The sequence below is a fragment of the Haliotis asinina genome, chromosome 12, assembly GCF_037392515.1.
Source record: "Haliotis asinina isolate JCU_RB_2024 chromosome 12, JCU_Hal_asi_v2, whole genome shotgun sequence".
In the NCBI taxonomy this organism is placed as follows: Eukaryota; Metazoa; Mollusca; class Gastropoda; order Lepetellida; family Haliotidae; genus Haliotis; species Haliotis asinina.
In genome coordinates this window covers 53,696,857-53,710,149 of record NC_090291.1, presented here as the reverse complement: position 1 = coordinate 53,710,149, position 13,293 = coordinate 53,696,857, and the positions used below count along the sequence as shown (strand labels likewise).

Sequence of the window (13,293 nt, the reverse complement as noted above, 5' to 3'; positions counted from 1 at the left end):
TTTCCTGATTAATATTTACCCAATGTCATCACATTTGTCAACTGACATGGTTCCGCAATGTACAATCCCATCTTAAAGGAGTCACCGGAACAGTACACATCTTGATTAAATTGTTGCCATTCTATAAATAAATCATGATAAATTAAACAGAAATTATATGATTGTAGGTTAGATTTTAATTAAATCCATGAAGATTATTTATGCTACACTAAATTAACATGTAAGTCTATGGAAATCACGTTAAGTGTCTGAGTACTATTTGCACAGCTCTGTGTACTAATGTTTTTCGTAAAAGGCGACTGTCGAGATCGAGTGGTCAAACGACACGTTGATGGATGTCAAGGTTCGTTGTTTTGCTTGTCTGGTCCAGACTCGATTATTTACAGACCTGCCGTCATTTAGCTGAAATATTGCTGAGTGAGGGGTTAATCAACAAGGCAAACATAACAATGTCCTTGTGTTTGCGGTTTTACCAAAACAGTCTATTTCCAAAACCTGCACCACGTTTGTATATCCCCTACATCACTTGACCACACCTAATACTGACTAAAGAGGCCTAAATCCTACTCACTCACTTACTCACTAAGTTACATGAACTCTATCGATTTGTGAACTGTGAAATATCATGGTATTCAACTGTAATATTTCTCATGCATCAAGTCCTTGAGTTGTTTATCAAAATTAGCCTTCTATTTTTGTTATGGGGTTAAAGGTGACTCAATCGAGAACGGTGTCGCAGTTCCTTACGGGAAGTTGTGTCCCTTGGTCAAGAATCATTGTGTGGGTTTGAATCTAGGTTCGTCCACACTATGTTCCTCGGTTAATTTTGGAGTTTGCGTTTGTTCATTTGGTTAGAATTGTTTTAGATTTTCATGTTTTTTAACAAAAAAACAAACAAACAAAAACTAAAAGCAAAAAAAACCAAAACAAACAAACAAACAAACAAACAAACAAAACGGCGCATGAATTAAATTTGATTACAGGGATGTAATTACTATCTGATACATGGGCTACGTTAATTCCACAGCACACTGATTGGATATAATATTTGGAGGCAAGAAGTGTTCGGATATCATTTCTTGTGTTCCTTTCTCTTTTAAACCAACTGGACGTCGCCACAAAGTAATGTACATACTATATATAAGCATATCAACGCGTCTTTTGTATGAATGCGCGGGTCGCACACACTTCACAAAGCCTAGATCATGTCCGAGCAAGAATATTTTAGCATGGCAATTTAAAATATACATTTAGATAAACAACTGGCGGTTTTCAGAAAAAGCTTGCCAAGGGCAGGTAATTCCCATCGACTAAATCTAACGAGAACGTCATGTAACGGATATAAACACTGATTATAGATCGAGTCAGTGTCGACACGGATTTGGAAGTCAGTCACCCTTGTATCAAATGCATGATTATTGAGTAAGTATGTCACTTGTGGTTATCTCGCTGACCAGTGCCTGTCAAAAACATCCTGAAGCAAGATAATGGTTGTCAGGTAACCAGGTAACTAATCTTCCATACCAACAAACTAGGATTAGGAAATGAAACGGAGAACAAACATTTTGCCCCGCGTACGAGGTCCACAGTATATGGTCCTTTGAGTGATATTACGGAGACCATATAACAGATTCTATTATAATGGTTTCTGAAATAACGCTGGTTCCTTGAATATATACCTACCCTATTTTCTCAACACTGTTGCTAGGGTAACGAGTATAAAACACTCAATCAGAGTCATGATCTAGTGAATATCAAACATAAGTCTCGACATTGACACTTGTGACAGTGTTCATTAATGGAGAGGTATGAATATTATGAATATTAAAAGGGCACAAGTCCAGAGCAATATCCATGGACTGGTAGTTCCTTTTGTTATTGTTTTTCTCCTGTGAGTATCCTGATGATATTCCAGAATTCCTGACTGGTTCGTGACCTCTGCTGTGCCCACGGTATGCACAACTGATAGTTTGAGAATAGACTGATCAACAAAGATGAAGTTGTTTTTACTTCATTATTATTAAAACAAATGAAACACTTTGAAGTTTAATCATCTGCCAGTGGTAAAAAATGATAGAGCAGAAAAGTAACGAAGTGAATGTACGTCTTTATATTTTGTCTGATAATACTGATTAGTTTGTTATCACACTGGCATGTATTTTGAAAGTTGATGAAAATGCACATGGTCTGCTTATACTTATAGTGAATTAATAGCATCACTGTAATATCTAAAGATTGTATAGATTGTTAACGTTATTCTATTCATATTTCAAACAAGCCCTATGTGCGACCTAGTGAATGTTATCTTTAATACAGATTCTGCTGCATGCTACGACAAATATATTAAAATAAAATGCAAATATTAAATTTAAAACAAGACTAAAGTTATAGCAACAATGTCAGCCTTTTATTTTGTTCAGGAATGTATCCATCAATGTCCACATAAAAGAACAATATGCCATTCATCTGCAGCTGGTAAATAATCCTGCACTGTGTCATGTGTCTTGCAACAGTCTAATATGCGAAAAAGTGATACATCGTTTTAGGTGTCCTCCTTGAGGAAGACAGAAGTAATTAATCAATCAGTGTGATATCAGGCAATTCTTCGATCAATGTTTCTTTTTGTAACTCAGCTGATAAACCCTCTTGCATTACTTACATGCAGACCCGTGAAAGTTCCATGGTAGAATGGGCCTTCAGCAACCCATGCTTGCCATAAAAGGCAACTATGCTTGTCGTAAGAGGCAACTAACGGGATCGGGTGGTCAGGTTGGCTGTCTTGTTTGATACATGTCATTGGTTCCCAATTGCGCAGATCGATGCTCATGTTGTTGATCACTGGATCGTCTGGTCCAGACTTGATTATTTACAGACTGCCGCCATATAGCTGGAATATTGCTGAGTGTGGTGTAGAACTAACCTCACTCACTCACTCACTCACTCACTCACTCACTCACTCACTCACTCACTCACTCACACACTCACTCACTCACTCACTCACTCACTCACTCACTTATTACATGACATGCAGCACAATTGCCACACCAGACCTTAATTTATAATGTTGAGTATTTACTCCAGACAATACCAAATGGGAACCTTTGTCAAGTAGTCTGATTGGTGTTGCCACTGATTACACCTATTATAAAATCATTAACTGACCCTGACCAACTAAATGATGACAAACAGCATCTGTAGGTTTACACTGCCAAACACGGGTAATAAGGGAGAAGTAATCACTGTATTGCATGTTGCCTGAAAACACTCATGGACTGACACTGTTTTTAGGATAACAATGGAATTTTGTTGTTACATAAGAAATACATATAAGCATTTGCTGTGTATTTGGGTAAATAGATATAATCATTTTTTAAACTGAGAAAACTTTCAGATTTTTTTAGCAATGGCAAAGGCGTTATTAGTATACAGATTCAAATACATCAAATGTGCATTTTTATTATCATAGCCAATAGATCAGGGGCATAGCTACCTAACATTACACCTGCTTTTTGCTGTGAAAGTTTGGCCAAGCCTCTACTATCAAAATAATAAGTTTTGCAATCTATTGGACATGTACGAAACAAATGGCTTGCTACGTGCTGTAGACATCCCGTTGTTACATGACAAGGCAGACTGGGTTGACACATGTCATTGTATTCAATTGCGTAGACTGATGCTTATAGTATTGATCACTGGATTGTCTGGTCCAAACTTGATTATGTACAGAAAACAGCAATATGGCTGGAATATTGGGGTGCAGTGTCAAAGAACAACAAACAAACAAACACTCAGAATTTCTTTACGTGGCGTTTTAGAAGCTGGTATGATACACACGAAGACTTTTATGGATATATAACTTCTTTCTTGCTATGGATGCAACGTTTCAGCGTAGATTCTGACACATCTTTTGTTTGATAACAGTGTTAGAATCTACACTGAAACGTCGCATCTACTGCGAGAAAGTAGTTGTATAACCAGAAAAGTCTTCATCTTAAACACTCGGAATGTCTTGAGATTCATTTACTTTAACAGTCCATACTGAGGGTACTGGGATAGAGCTGTTAACAAACCTTATGGTATTATTATCATCTGAATCATCATGAGCACAGTGTATATAGCACCGTAAACTGGATTGACTGGTCCAGTTTTGATTGTTTATACACAAGTGTGGTGTGAAACAACAAACAAATATATAGTGTTTATCTTTTATGTTCTAACTGGTAATGTTTAAGTAGAGATATATCACTCATAAGTATGCTCTAAAGAAAAGCTTGTACTGGTCATGCATTGCTGAGCTTGCATGAACTTTGGACTAACCCTATTCTTCACCACTCAGTTCCGTATACGTGCACATATTCCTTTTGTTTTCACAGCAGATGCAGCAAGAGGGATTGTATGATGCTTCAAATGGTTGCACAATCTTGTTGCAGTCTGGTGAATGTTCATCTCCCTTGATCATGGACTCGCTTAGCTTTAGCAACTGAGAACTGTTACTAAGTAAACAGAGCTTGTCAAGTCTAAATCAGAAGTGCTGTTAATTCTGAGAATAATTAGAAGTTCATCATCCATGATTAAAAACTTTCATTTTTTCCTTATTTCCCTATGCCCACTTACCTAGATTAAGCTAAGTAAAAACAATGTAGACTTGTTCTTAATTGAAATGCAAAGCTATTAAATAAAAGTTTACAACAAAATCATCTTACAGTAAATGTTTTTATCAGTAAAAGCTAAGAATGTACACCATGTTAGGCACATACTGACACATTCTGTAAGTCAACAAATCCTGAAGATAACACTCAACCTTTGATCGAGTCTCAAGTATACCAGGCCTGAGTACTGATCACAGCCAACACAGTAACAGGACAGGAGGTACTCTTCTTCAGACAGGGCTCACCTCAACCCAGGTACAGTGGTCACATTGTCACAATTATGATTTAGCATCAGTAAAGACACAATAACAAAAGTAATTGTGTTACATTTGCAGAACCATGATCATGTTGAAATGAAGGATGTGATGTCCATTTTGCCAAGCTTTGTATGTTATGGTTATATTGCTGACATGGCTAATAATGTGATCCCCTTTAAATCATATTCATGTGCAGGTCATAGAAAGTGTATGTAAATGACATAACAGAATACCTCAGCCAGTGCTTGTCCTAACATCAGTCAGGTCAGTTTAGATACTCAGGTGACTGCAGTATGTTTGTGATGTATGCGTAGTTCTCACACTGGCTTGGCAGCTGATTTGTTTACAGTTTAATGATACTGCCTTAAGTCAAGCTTGGCAATGTGTTAGGTGCTCTGTAATGTCACCTATATTGCAAATATGGTATTTCTAGACTAACTGCACTGGACTAAGTACAACCTGATCAGAAACATCTGTTGGTTAAATAGCGTCTTCCTTCTTCCTGCTATAAACAAGAGGCAGTGTGGTACACTTGCACAGGTCTACAAGGAAATGTTTCATAAGTTATATCATAATTCTAGATTGCAGCACATTATAAGAACTAGCTGTCCCTATGAAAGACTGGAGTGGTGTTATGAAAACATGTTGTGTTGAACCCTCATGTGTGGCATTTCCTACTGTTGTCGGTCTATGTTCACTGCATTTGTTCAAATCCCAGTTACTCATGACGATCTGGGCTAGATTTTGTCTTCACCAACCCATGCTTGTCACGAGAGGCAACTAACAGGATTTCTGATTTAGTTGACAAATTTCATCAGTTCCCAGTTGCTTAGATAGATGTTCATGCTGTTGATCACTGGATTGTCTGGTCTTTTTCCGAGCCACAGCCATATACTGGAATCTTGCTGAGTGTGGCTTTAAACAACCAGTTACCAAATTCTAGTTCCCTAGATTGATGATTGATTGATCATTATGTTGGGCACCGGGTTGCCTGGTGTACTCAGTTATTTATAGGTTCTAATCATACAGCTGGATTATGGTTGAGTGCTGCAGAAAATATGAGGTGAAACAACATATGAGTTGTACACTCCAGCTAAACTAGTTCTGTAAGGAGGTTCATTTCTCACTATTCCAGGTGAAGCTCCAGTATCTTTTCTTCAAACTTAAGCATTGATACTTCTGTTTCAGGAGCATACAGCACATTTCAAACCAGAACCTTCTGCTGGGATGCTGTACAAGAAGACATTCCCAGGATGGCGTCCAGTCCAGTTGATATGTGAGGTGTTTTTTCTGGCAGCAGAGGTCTTGATTCACCCGTGTCTGTGGAGCTTGTCATGTCTGCTATCCTTGTACATGCCAATCACAAAGGAACAAGTTCATCCAGAACGTGTGCTGCACAACAAAGTCATATGGACAATTCCATTTCTGGTGTTGCACATTTCCATGTACCCCACTGCCTTGGTTGGCACCATTCTACGTCTGTTGCTGCTTGGTGTGAGGAGGAAATACACGTATGTCCATAAGAGCAACGCTGCTAAACCAGCGCCAGCAAGGGGAAGCTACAGCATCGCTTCAATTAATGTGTGTCTGTTCCAAGAGTTTCCGAGTCGTATCAACAATCTGGATGATCCTTCTAGACGAGCAAAGCAAATTGGTGAGCGAATTATTATAGACCAATATTTCTACAAAGATTTTCTTCAAAGAAATGGCCGCCAGAATACAGAATCCAGATACAACCTAAGATCAAGGAATCACATCCTTCAGGAGCGAGTGTCCGAGAGTAGAAACATAGAAGCTAGTGTTGAAGCTCACTTCCCACAAATAGACTTCATCTGTTTCCAGGAAGTCTGGCAACGTTGTTATGCACGGCCGTTGATGGCAGAGCTTCAGAAGGTGTTCCCATATGTCATCCATGACGCCGGTCACTGGAGCCTGAGCTGCAACTACTTCATGTTCAACAGTGGACTTCTTTTCGCGAGTCGCTACGAAATATTGGATGTGGACTTTAAACCCTTCTTGAACAGTTGCATGTTTTGTGTGATAAATTCCAAAGGGCTGTTGATGGTTAAGGTAAGATATATGCCAGTTATTGTTTGAGGAAGATGTAGGAAACAATCAAGTAGGAAGCAATTATTGAGGCAGTGAGCGAGTGGGCGATTGACTTCTTTGAGTAGCATTTAGAAGTTGGTGTGATGAACAACAAGATCTGTGGATATACAACTTCCTTAATATCAATACGAGTGAGACGCGTGAAGGTTCAGGGGTAGAATAGACCTGCAGCAACCCATGCTTGCAATAAAAGACGACTGTGCTTGTCGTAAGAGGTGACTAACAGGATCAGGTGGTCAGACTCACTGACTTGGTTGACACGTCATCAGTTTGCAATTGCGCAGATTGATGCTCAGGTTTTGATCACTGGAATGTCTGGTCCAGACTCGATTATTTACAGACTGCAGCCATATATTGCTGGGATATTGCTGAGTGCAGCATAAACCTTAACTCACTCACTCACTCAATATGAGTGATGTTTCAGTGCAGCTATGTATGCTACCACTTGCTTCAAAACGGTGTTAGTAGATACACCGAAGCATCACTCATATTAATATGAAAGATCTTGTGTTCTTAGAACTCTCCTTCTTGCTGATGAGTGAGTGAGTGAGTGAGTTTGGTTTTACAATGCTGTTAGCAATATTCCAGCAACATCATGGTGGGGGACACCATGATTGAACCAATGTGGGGAATCAAACACGGATCTTTGGCGTGATGAGTGAATGCTTTAACCTCAAGCCCAACTGTGAAAACATAACCAAGGAGATTGTTGGGTTCAAGTATAAGTTTCCTAAAAGTCATGGGTCGACATCTCTTGTCAAATCCAACTATTAGTCATTTTGACCAGTGGTTGTATAAACTATATAGAACATCTAGTCATAATCCGTCTTGACCTTTGTTTTCAATACTACCCATGTCCTCACTTTGAATCATGACTGTTTAAAAATGTATAAAATGTTATTTTTTTGCAAAACACTACAAAACCATTATTCAAACTTTGTGGAAGCCACCATGATATAAGTGTTGTTGAGTTGTCTGTATGTAGATTAATGTATCCAGGTGCTCCTCGGCACGACAGGTGGACACAAGCGGGATGTAGGCTACATCTTCTGTACACACCTACAGGCGTACCAAGGTAGGACATGACACTGTGTGCTTGGAGTCTGTTCACCTGACCAGGCGAATAGCTGTCCTGACTCTACTGTCGCTCTTGCAGCAAATGTCTTTGAAAATGCTGATGCGGCATAAGTCAACATGTACTCAGTTTGTTAAATCCTGTTGTTTTACAGAACACTGTCTTGGTCACAGTACTGATATCCCAGGCTGTTATATTTGGGGTATTAACTCCTATTAAAACTCATATCCCACCAGTTAGCCTATAATACACAATTTCTACTGGACCATGGGCACAACCTGTCAGTCTCAAAACTTTGTGCTCAAAGAATATTTCTCTAATACATTATGTTTAAGCTCCTTTTAACATGCTGAGTGTGGCATTAAATGACAAACCAACCATCCTTCTGTGTAGGATGGTTAAAGTTTAAAACATTCCACAAAATAACAGTTATTAGTCAGAGTGTCCCTTTTCAGTATACATTTCTCACATGTGTGATCATTATCAAAATGGAGGAAGTAGGGAACTGGAGTCTATTAAATTCTTTCATTGCATTGCTGACTGTTTTCAAATCATGTATTACAGATATTAGGGTCACGTCACATGATACAGTGTCATACAAGAGATCACGACATACAAGTTACCTACAAAAGTTCCTTTACAGTCATACATTGTTGACTTGACTTTGTTCATAATGAAATCATTTGGAAACCCTGTTTGTGATGCTGTAGTTCACTGATTTCAAATATTGTGTTCAGGAGAACAGAAAGTGACAGACAAGCAGCTGGATGATGTTTTGCAATGGACAGAAGAATTCAGGCGGGAAACATCATCTAAACATGACAACATCAAGTTGGACTGCATCTGTGGAGACTTCAACTTTGACAACATGTCTCCATGTAGGTTCCACATTGACTCTCATGGTGCAGCAGTGATGTCTCCATGGCTACACACTACTGTCACAGTACTACCTTGTCACTGTATATATACATACTGCTTCTGTTTTGAAATGAAACAAGCACGTTTGTGGATCGCTGTTAAATAATGATGGTATCAGATGACATGATCTACAGATAAATGTGGTGCTATAGAGTTTCATGTCATTATGTTATATAAGCCATGTCCTTATTGTTTTTGGTCAGACTTACCTACACTTGATCAAAACTGTCTCGTTACAACTTACTGTTTATATTATGTTTTTGGATACTTGATGAAATGAAGCATGGATGATAAATGTGGTGCTGTAGAGTTTCATGTCACTGTCATACTACTTATGTCACTGGTGTTTGGTAATAGTTACCTACCCTTGATCACTGATCGATCAAAACAGCAGCAGATTTATTACAGAGAACAAAAAATATGTTTCCTGCTGCCCTTTCAGGTGACCATGAGCTGTCCAGCCACCCACTGTTTGACCAGTATGAGGACCCCTGTAGAGAGAGGCAAGGTCTGGACAAGCCCTGGACTGTAGGTAGGGATGTATACTACCAAAGATATTTACATTTGACTACTGTGGGTTAACTCAACCATGTCCTCATGTACTGATGTGACATTTGTTATGCAGTTCTATAAACTCATGCATGCATTGGATCCAAGGGGGTTTTCAGACCAGATATAGGATGGTTGATGTCCCCATGATGGAGTTACACATTTTTACCTTTAAGGAACAGAGTTCCGGCAGAACCAATTGTGGGACAAGGAAGTGTCAACTCCTGAGGGTCTGTGTTCTGTGCTGAAGGACCCGCTCCAGCGACAGCGCTATATGGTTGATGCTGACCTCCAGACCAGCACGCTAGACTCCATTGTGAACTCTTCATGTAAAGTCGATGACCATGGAAACATAATTCCATCAGCTCTTGGAGGCAAGCGAAGGGTGGACTATGTCATTCACCGTAAACATGTTTCTGTAAGTTTAATCATGATGAAATGTGGTGGAGTGTTATTCATGTAGAAGACATTTGAACACAGCTCACTTCAGCTGAAAATATGAAGGGTCTTATGTCATGACTCATAGTTAATAACGTGACATTTACCTGCCTGGGTGACAGTCCTTCTCTCATAAGCTTTAACACTGTCCCTGAAAGTTTGAAATATACAGAGAAGAAATGTTGACTGGCTGATCTGATTATGAACATGAAAGTTTCAAATGTACCCACCAGTCAACCATGGCATAAACATTGTTATTAAATTATGTGTGCATTTCCCATATATTGCATTTTTTTGATAATTGTATTTTTTACACACTTAGCCAACATGTGTAAGTACAGTGTTGTGGAACTTCTGTTACCTGTTTTGACATATTCTTGTGTTATCACGTCTGCAGTGTCAGTGAAAAATTGAAATGCAATGTTGTTGACGTTGCATATGTATCATCACAATTATCTATTTCCAGAGAGCATCTAAGTACAAGTTTGTGACCCGATTGGCAACCTTGACTGACCATATACCAGTGGCACTCACATTGGAAACTTGACCATGTAACGTGTCTATGGAAACACATTATCAACATAACAATAGAAACTTGACCATGTAGAGTGTCCATAAAAATTTGACCATGCAATGCAACCATGGAAACTTGACCATGTAACGTAACCATTGCCACCTGGACTCCTCAGTGGCTGGTACAGCATCTACAGTGGACCATTGGTGTGACTGCTTCTTGTTTGTGAGAATAATAATTTATGCTTAAGAGTTTTGTACCCTTTTATTGCAGTATTACTTGAGTATGAGCTTGTTGTGTTAATTGATTGAAGTGAGTGAGGACGTTCTGTGTGTAAGGGATGATGAGGATTTGATATGTTGTTTAGTTCAACTGAGTTTAATGTGGGCTGACCAGACAAACAACTTGATGTGCTAGGAGGATGGGAAGGGGCAGGTGTTTCATGGATTTGTTTATTTTTTCAAATAAATCTTCCTGAAGAAGATGTAAGTCATCAGTTTGTCAGATTATGTCAGGTTCTGCTAAGGTCCTATGCCCAGCCCCCCAGAATATTAGATGTCGTATGCCTCAATGTGAATGGCTGTCATAATAAACCCTTCCATGGTGACAGACAAAGTGGAAGTACTGCCATTATTTTCTCACTGGATCTGCATTACCTTAAAGCCAATTAACTTAATTCGTATCAGGTTGTTATGAGATAGGTGTACTTTCTTTATTTCAAAAATTGCATTTTTGAAATTCACAAAAACTGAAAAGGCTTAAGTAAAGATAAATATGTAATAAATAATGGTTAACCGAAATAATCAAATATTTTGGTCGAAATGACTAAATGTCCAAGCAATTGATCATGGTTTCTCATATAATCAAATACAAACAATTTTGGAACACTTTAACAATATTTTGCACAAGGTTGGTTTTGTCTGTTAAATTTAAAAAGTACTACCAGCGCATTTTAAACCATAACTGAATTTAACTTACAGGTTCCTGGAACTTTAGGTGTCTATCATACTAGTCATCCTTCAAACATATCAAGTTTGCAACTGCTTTAACTTTTTTTTGTCTATATTTTTTGTGCATTAACAAACATAATCAGGAAAATGTGATAAATGATGTTAACCAATTTTCGATGATTGATAGATTGTAACGAACCAGTCATCAGTTACGAGATGTTTACCAATTTTCGATGATTGATAGATTGTAACGAACCAGTCATCAGTTACGAGATGTTCACCAATTTACGATGATTGATAGATTGTAACGAACCAGTCATCAGTTACGAGATGTTTACCAATTTTCGATGATTGATAGATTGTAACGAACCAGTCATCAGTTATGAGATGTTTACCAATTTTCGATGATTGATAGATTGTAACGAACCAGTCATCAGTTATGAGATGTTTACCAATTTTCGATGATTGATAGATTGCAACGAATCAGTTATGAGATGTTTACCAATTTTCGATGATTGATAGATTGTAATGAACCAGTCATCAGTTATGAGATGTTTACCAATTTTCGATGATTGATAGATTGTAACGAACCAGTCATCAGTTACGAGATGTTTACCAATTTTCGATGATTGATAGATTGTAATGAACCAGTCATCAGTTACGAGATGTTTACCAATTTTCGATGATTGATAGATTGTAATGAACCAGTCATCAGTTATGAGATGTTCACCAATTTTCGATGATTGATAGATTGTAATGAACCAGTCATCAGTTACGAGATGTTTACCAATTTTCGATGATTGATAGATTGTAACGAACCAGTCATCAGTTATGAGATGTTTACCAATTTTCGATGATTGATAGATTGTAACGAACCAGTCATCAGTTATGAGATGTTTACCAATTTTCGATGATTGATAGATTGTAATGAACCAGTCATCAGTTACGAGATGTTTACCAATTTTCGATGATTGATAGATTGTAATGAACCAGTCATCAGTTATGAGATGTTCACCAATTTTCGATGATTGATAGATTGTAATGAACCAGTCATCAGTTACGAGATGTTTACCAATTTTCGATGATTGATAGATTGTAACGAACCAGTCATCAGTTATGAGATGTTTACCAATTTTCGATGATTGATAGATTGTAATGAACCAGTCATCAGTTATGAGATGTTTACCAATTTTCGATGATTGATAGATTGTAATGAACCAGTCATCAGTTACGAGATGTTTACCAATTTTCGATGATTGATAGATTGTAACGAACCAGTCATCAGTTATGAGATGTTTACCAATTTTCGATGATTGATAGATTGTAATGAACCAGTCATCAGTTACGAGATGTTTACCAATTTTCGATGATTGATAGATTGTAATGAACCAGTCATCAGTTATGAGATGTTTACCAATTTCCAACACTAGTCATAAGGGGTGTTAAGATTTCCGTTTGAAATTAAAGACTACTTTTTTCTCATTTAAACCATATTGAGCAGTGGTTCAAAACTGCAAGTGTATGAGATGCATAGGCAGATCCAGAGGGGGTGCGTAGAACATTATAGAGTGTGTATACACATTTCCTTTACTGTCAACAGATGGTATGTGGGCAGTAACTAACACAGAGGATCTCCTGCTCTGTTTCTGCCATAACTCGCTGACAGCATAGACCAAAGTTGTTGATCTGCAAAGATCATATACAGTATGGTTCAAAATTATTGAGAATAGCTTAAGCATTTCATATTATTAAACGAGAACAAATCAGATAAAATTGAATGTATTGTGAAAGTGAACTGACCTTTTCATGTTGTGTAGGTAACAATTTAATATTT

At 38.0% G+C, this 13,293-nt stretch overlaps 1 protein-coding gene across 1 annotated transcript; it reads left to right on the top strand.

The window, feature by feature from the left end:
* Nucleotides 1-6,106: 6,106 nt before the first annotated feature.
* Nucleotides 6,107-11,657, top strand: LOC137258087 (sphingomyelin phosphodiesterase 5-like). The gene is made up of 6 exons (XM_067795642.1): nucleotides 6,107-6,976; nucleotides 8,015-8,090; nucleotides 8,828-8,968; nucleotides 9,451-9,540; nucleotides 9,734-9,975; nucleotides 10,462-11,657. Exons 1-6 carry the CDS (start codon nucleotides 6,134-6,136, stop codon nucleotides 10,540-10,542), a joined length of 1,473 nt encoding a protein of 490 aa, XP_067651743.1. The 5' UTR covers nucleotides 6,107-6,133; the 3' UTR covers nucleotides 10,543-11,657.
* Nucleotides 11,658-13,293: the final 1,636 nt, after the last annotated feature.

What these genes read in the sequence shown, in the direction of transcription:
- LOC137258087 (XM_067795642.1), top strand. Translation starts at nt 6,134, where the DNA reads ATGCTGTACAAGAAGACATTCCCAGGATGGCGTCCAGTCCAGTTGATA. An exon ending in ACACCTACAGGCGTACCAAG is followed by an intron (nt 8,091 to 8,827) that starts GTAGGACATGAC and finishes TATTGTGTTCAG; the next exon opens with GAGAACAGAAAGTGACAGAC. An exon ending in TTCACCGTAAACATGTTTCT is followed by an intron (nt 9,976 to 10,461) that starts GTAAGTTTAATC and finishes ATCTATTTCCAG; the next exon opens with AGAGCATCTAAGTACAAGTT.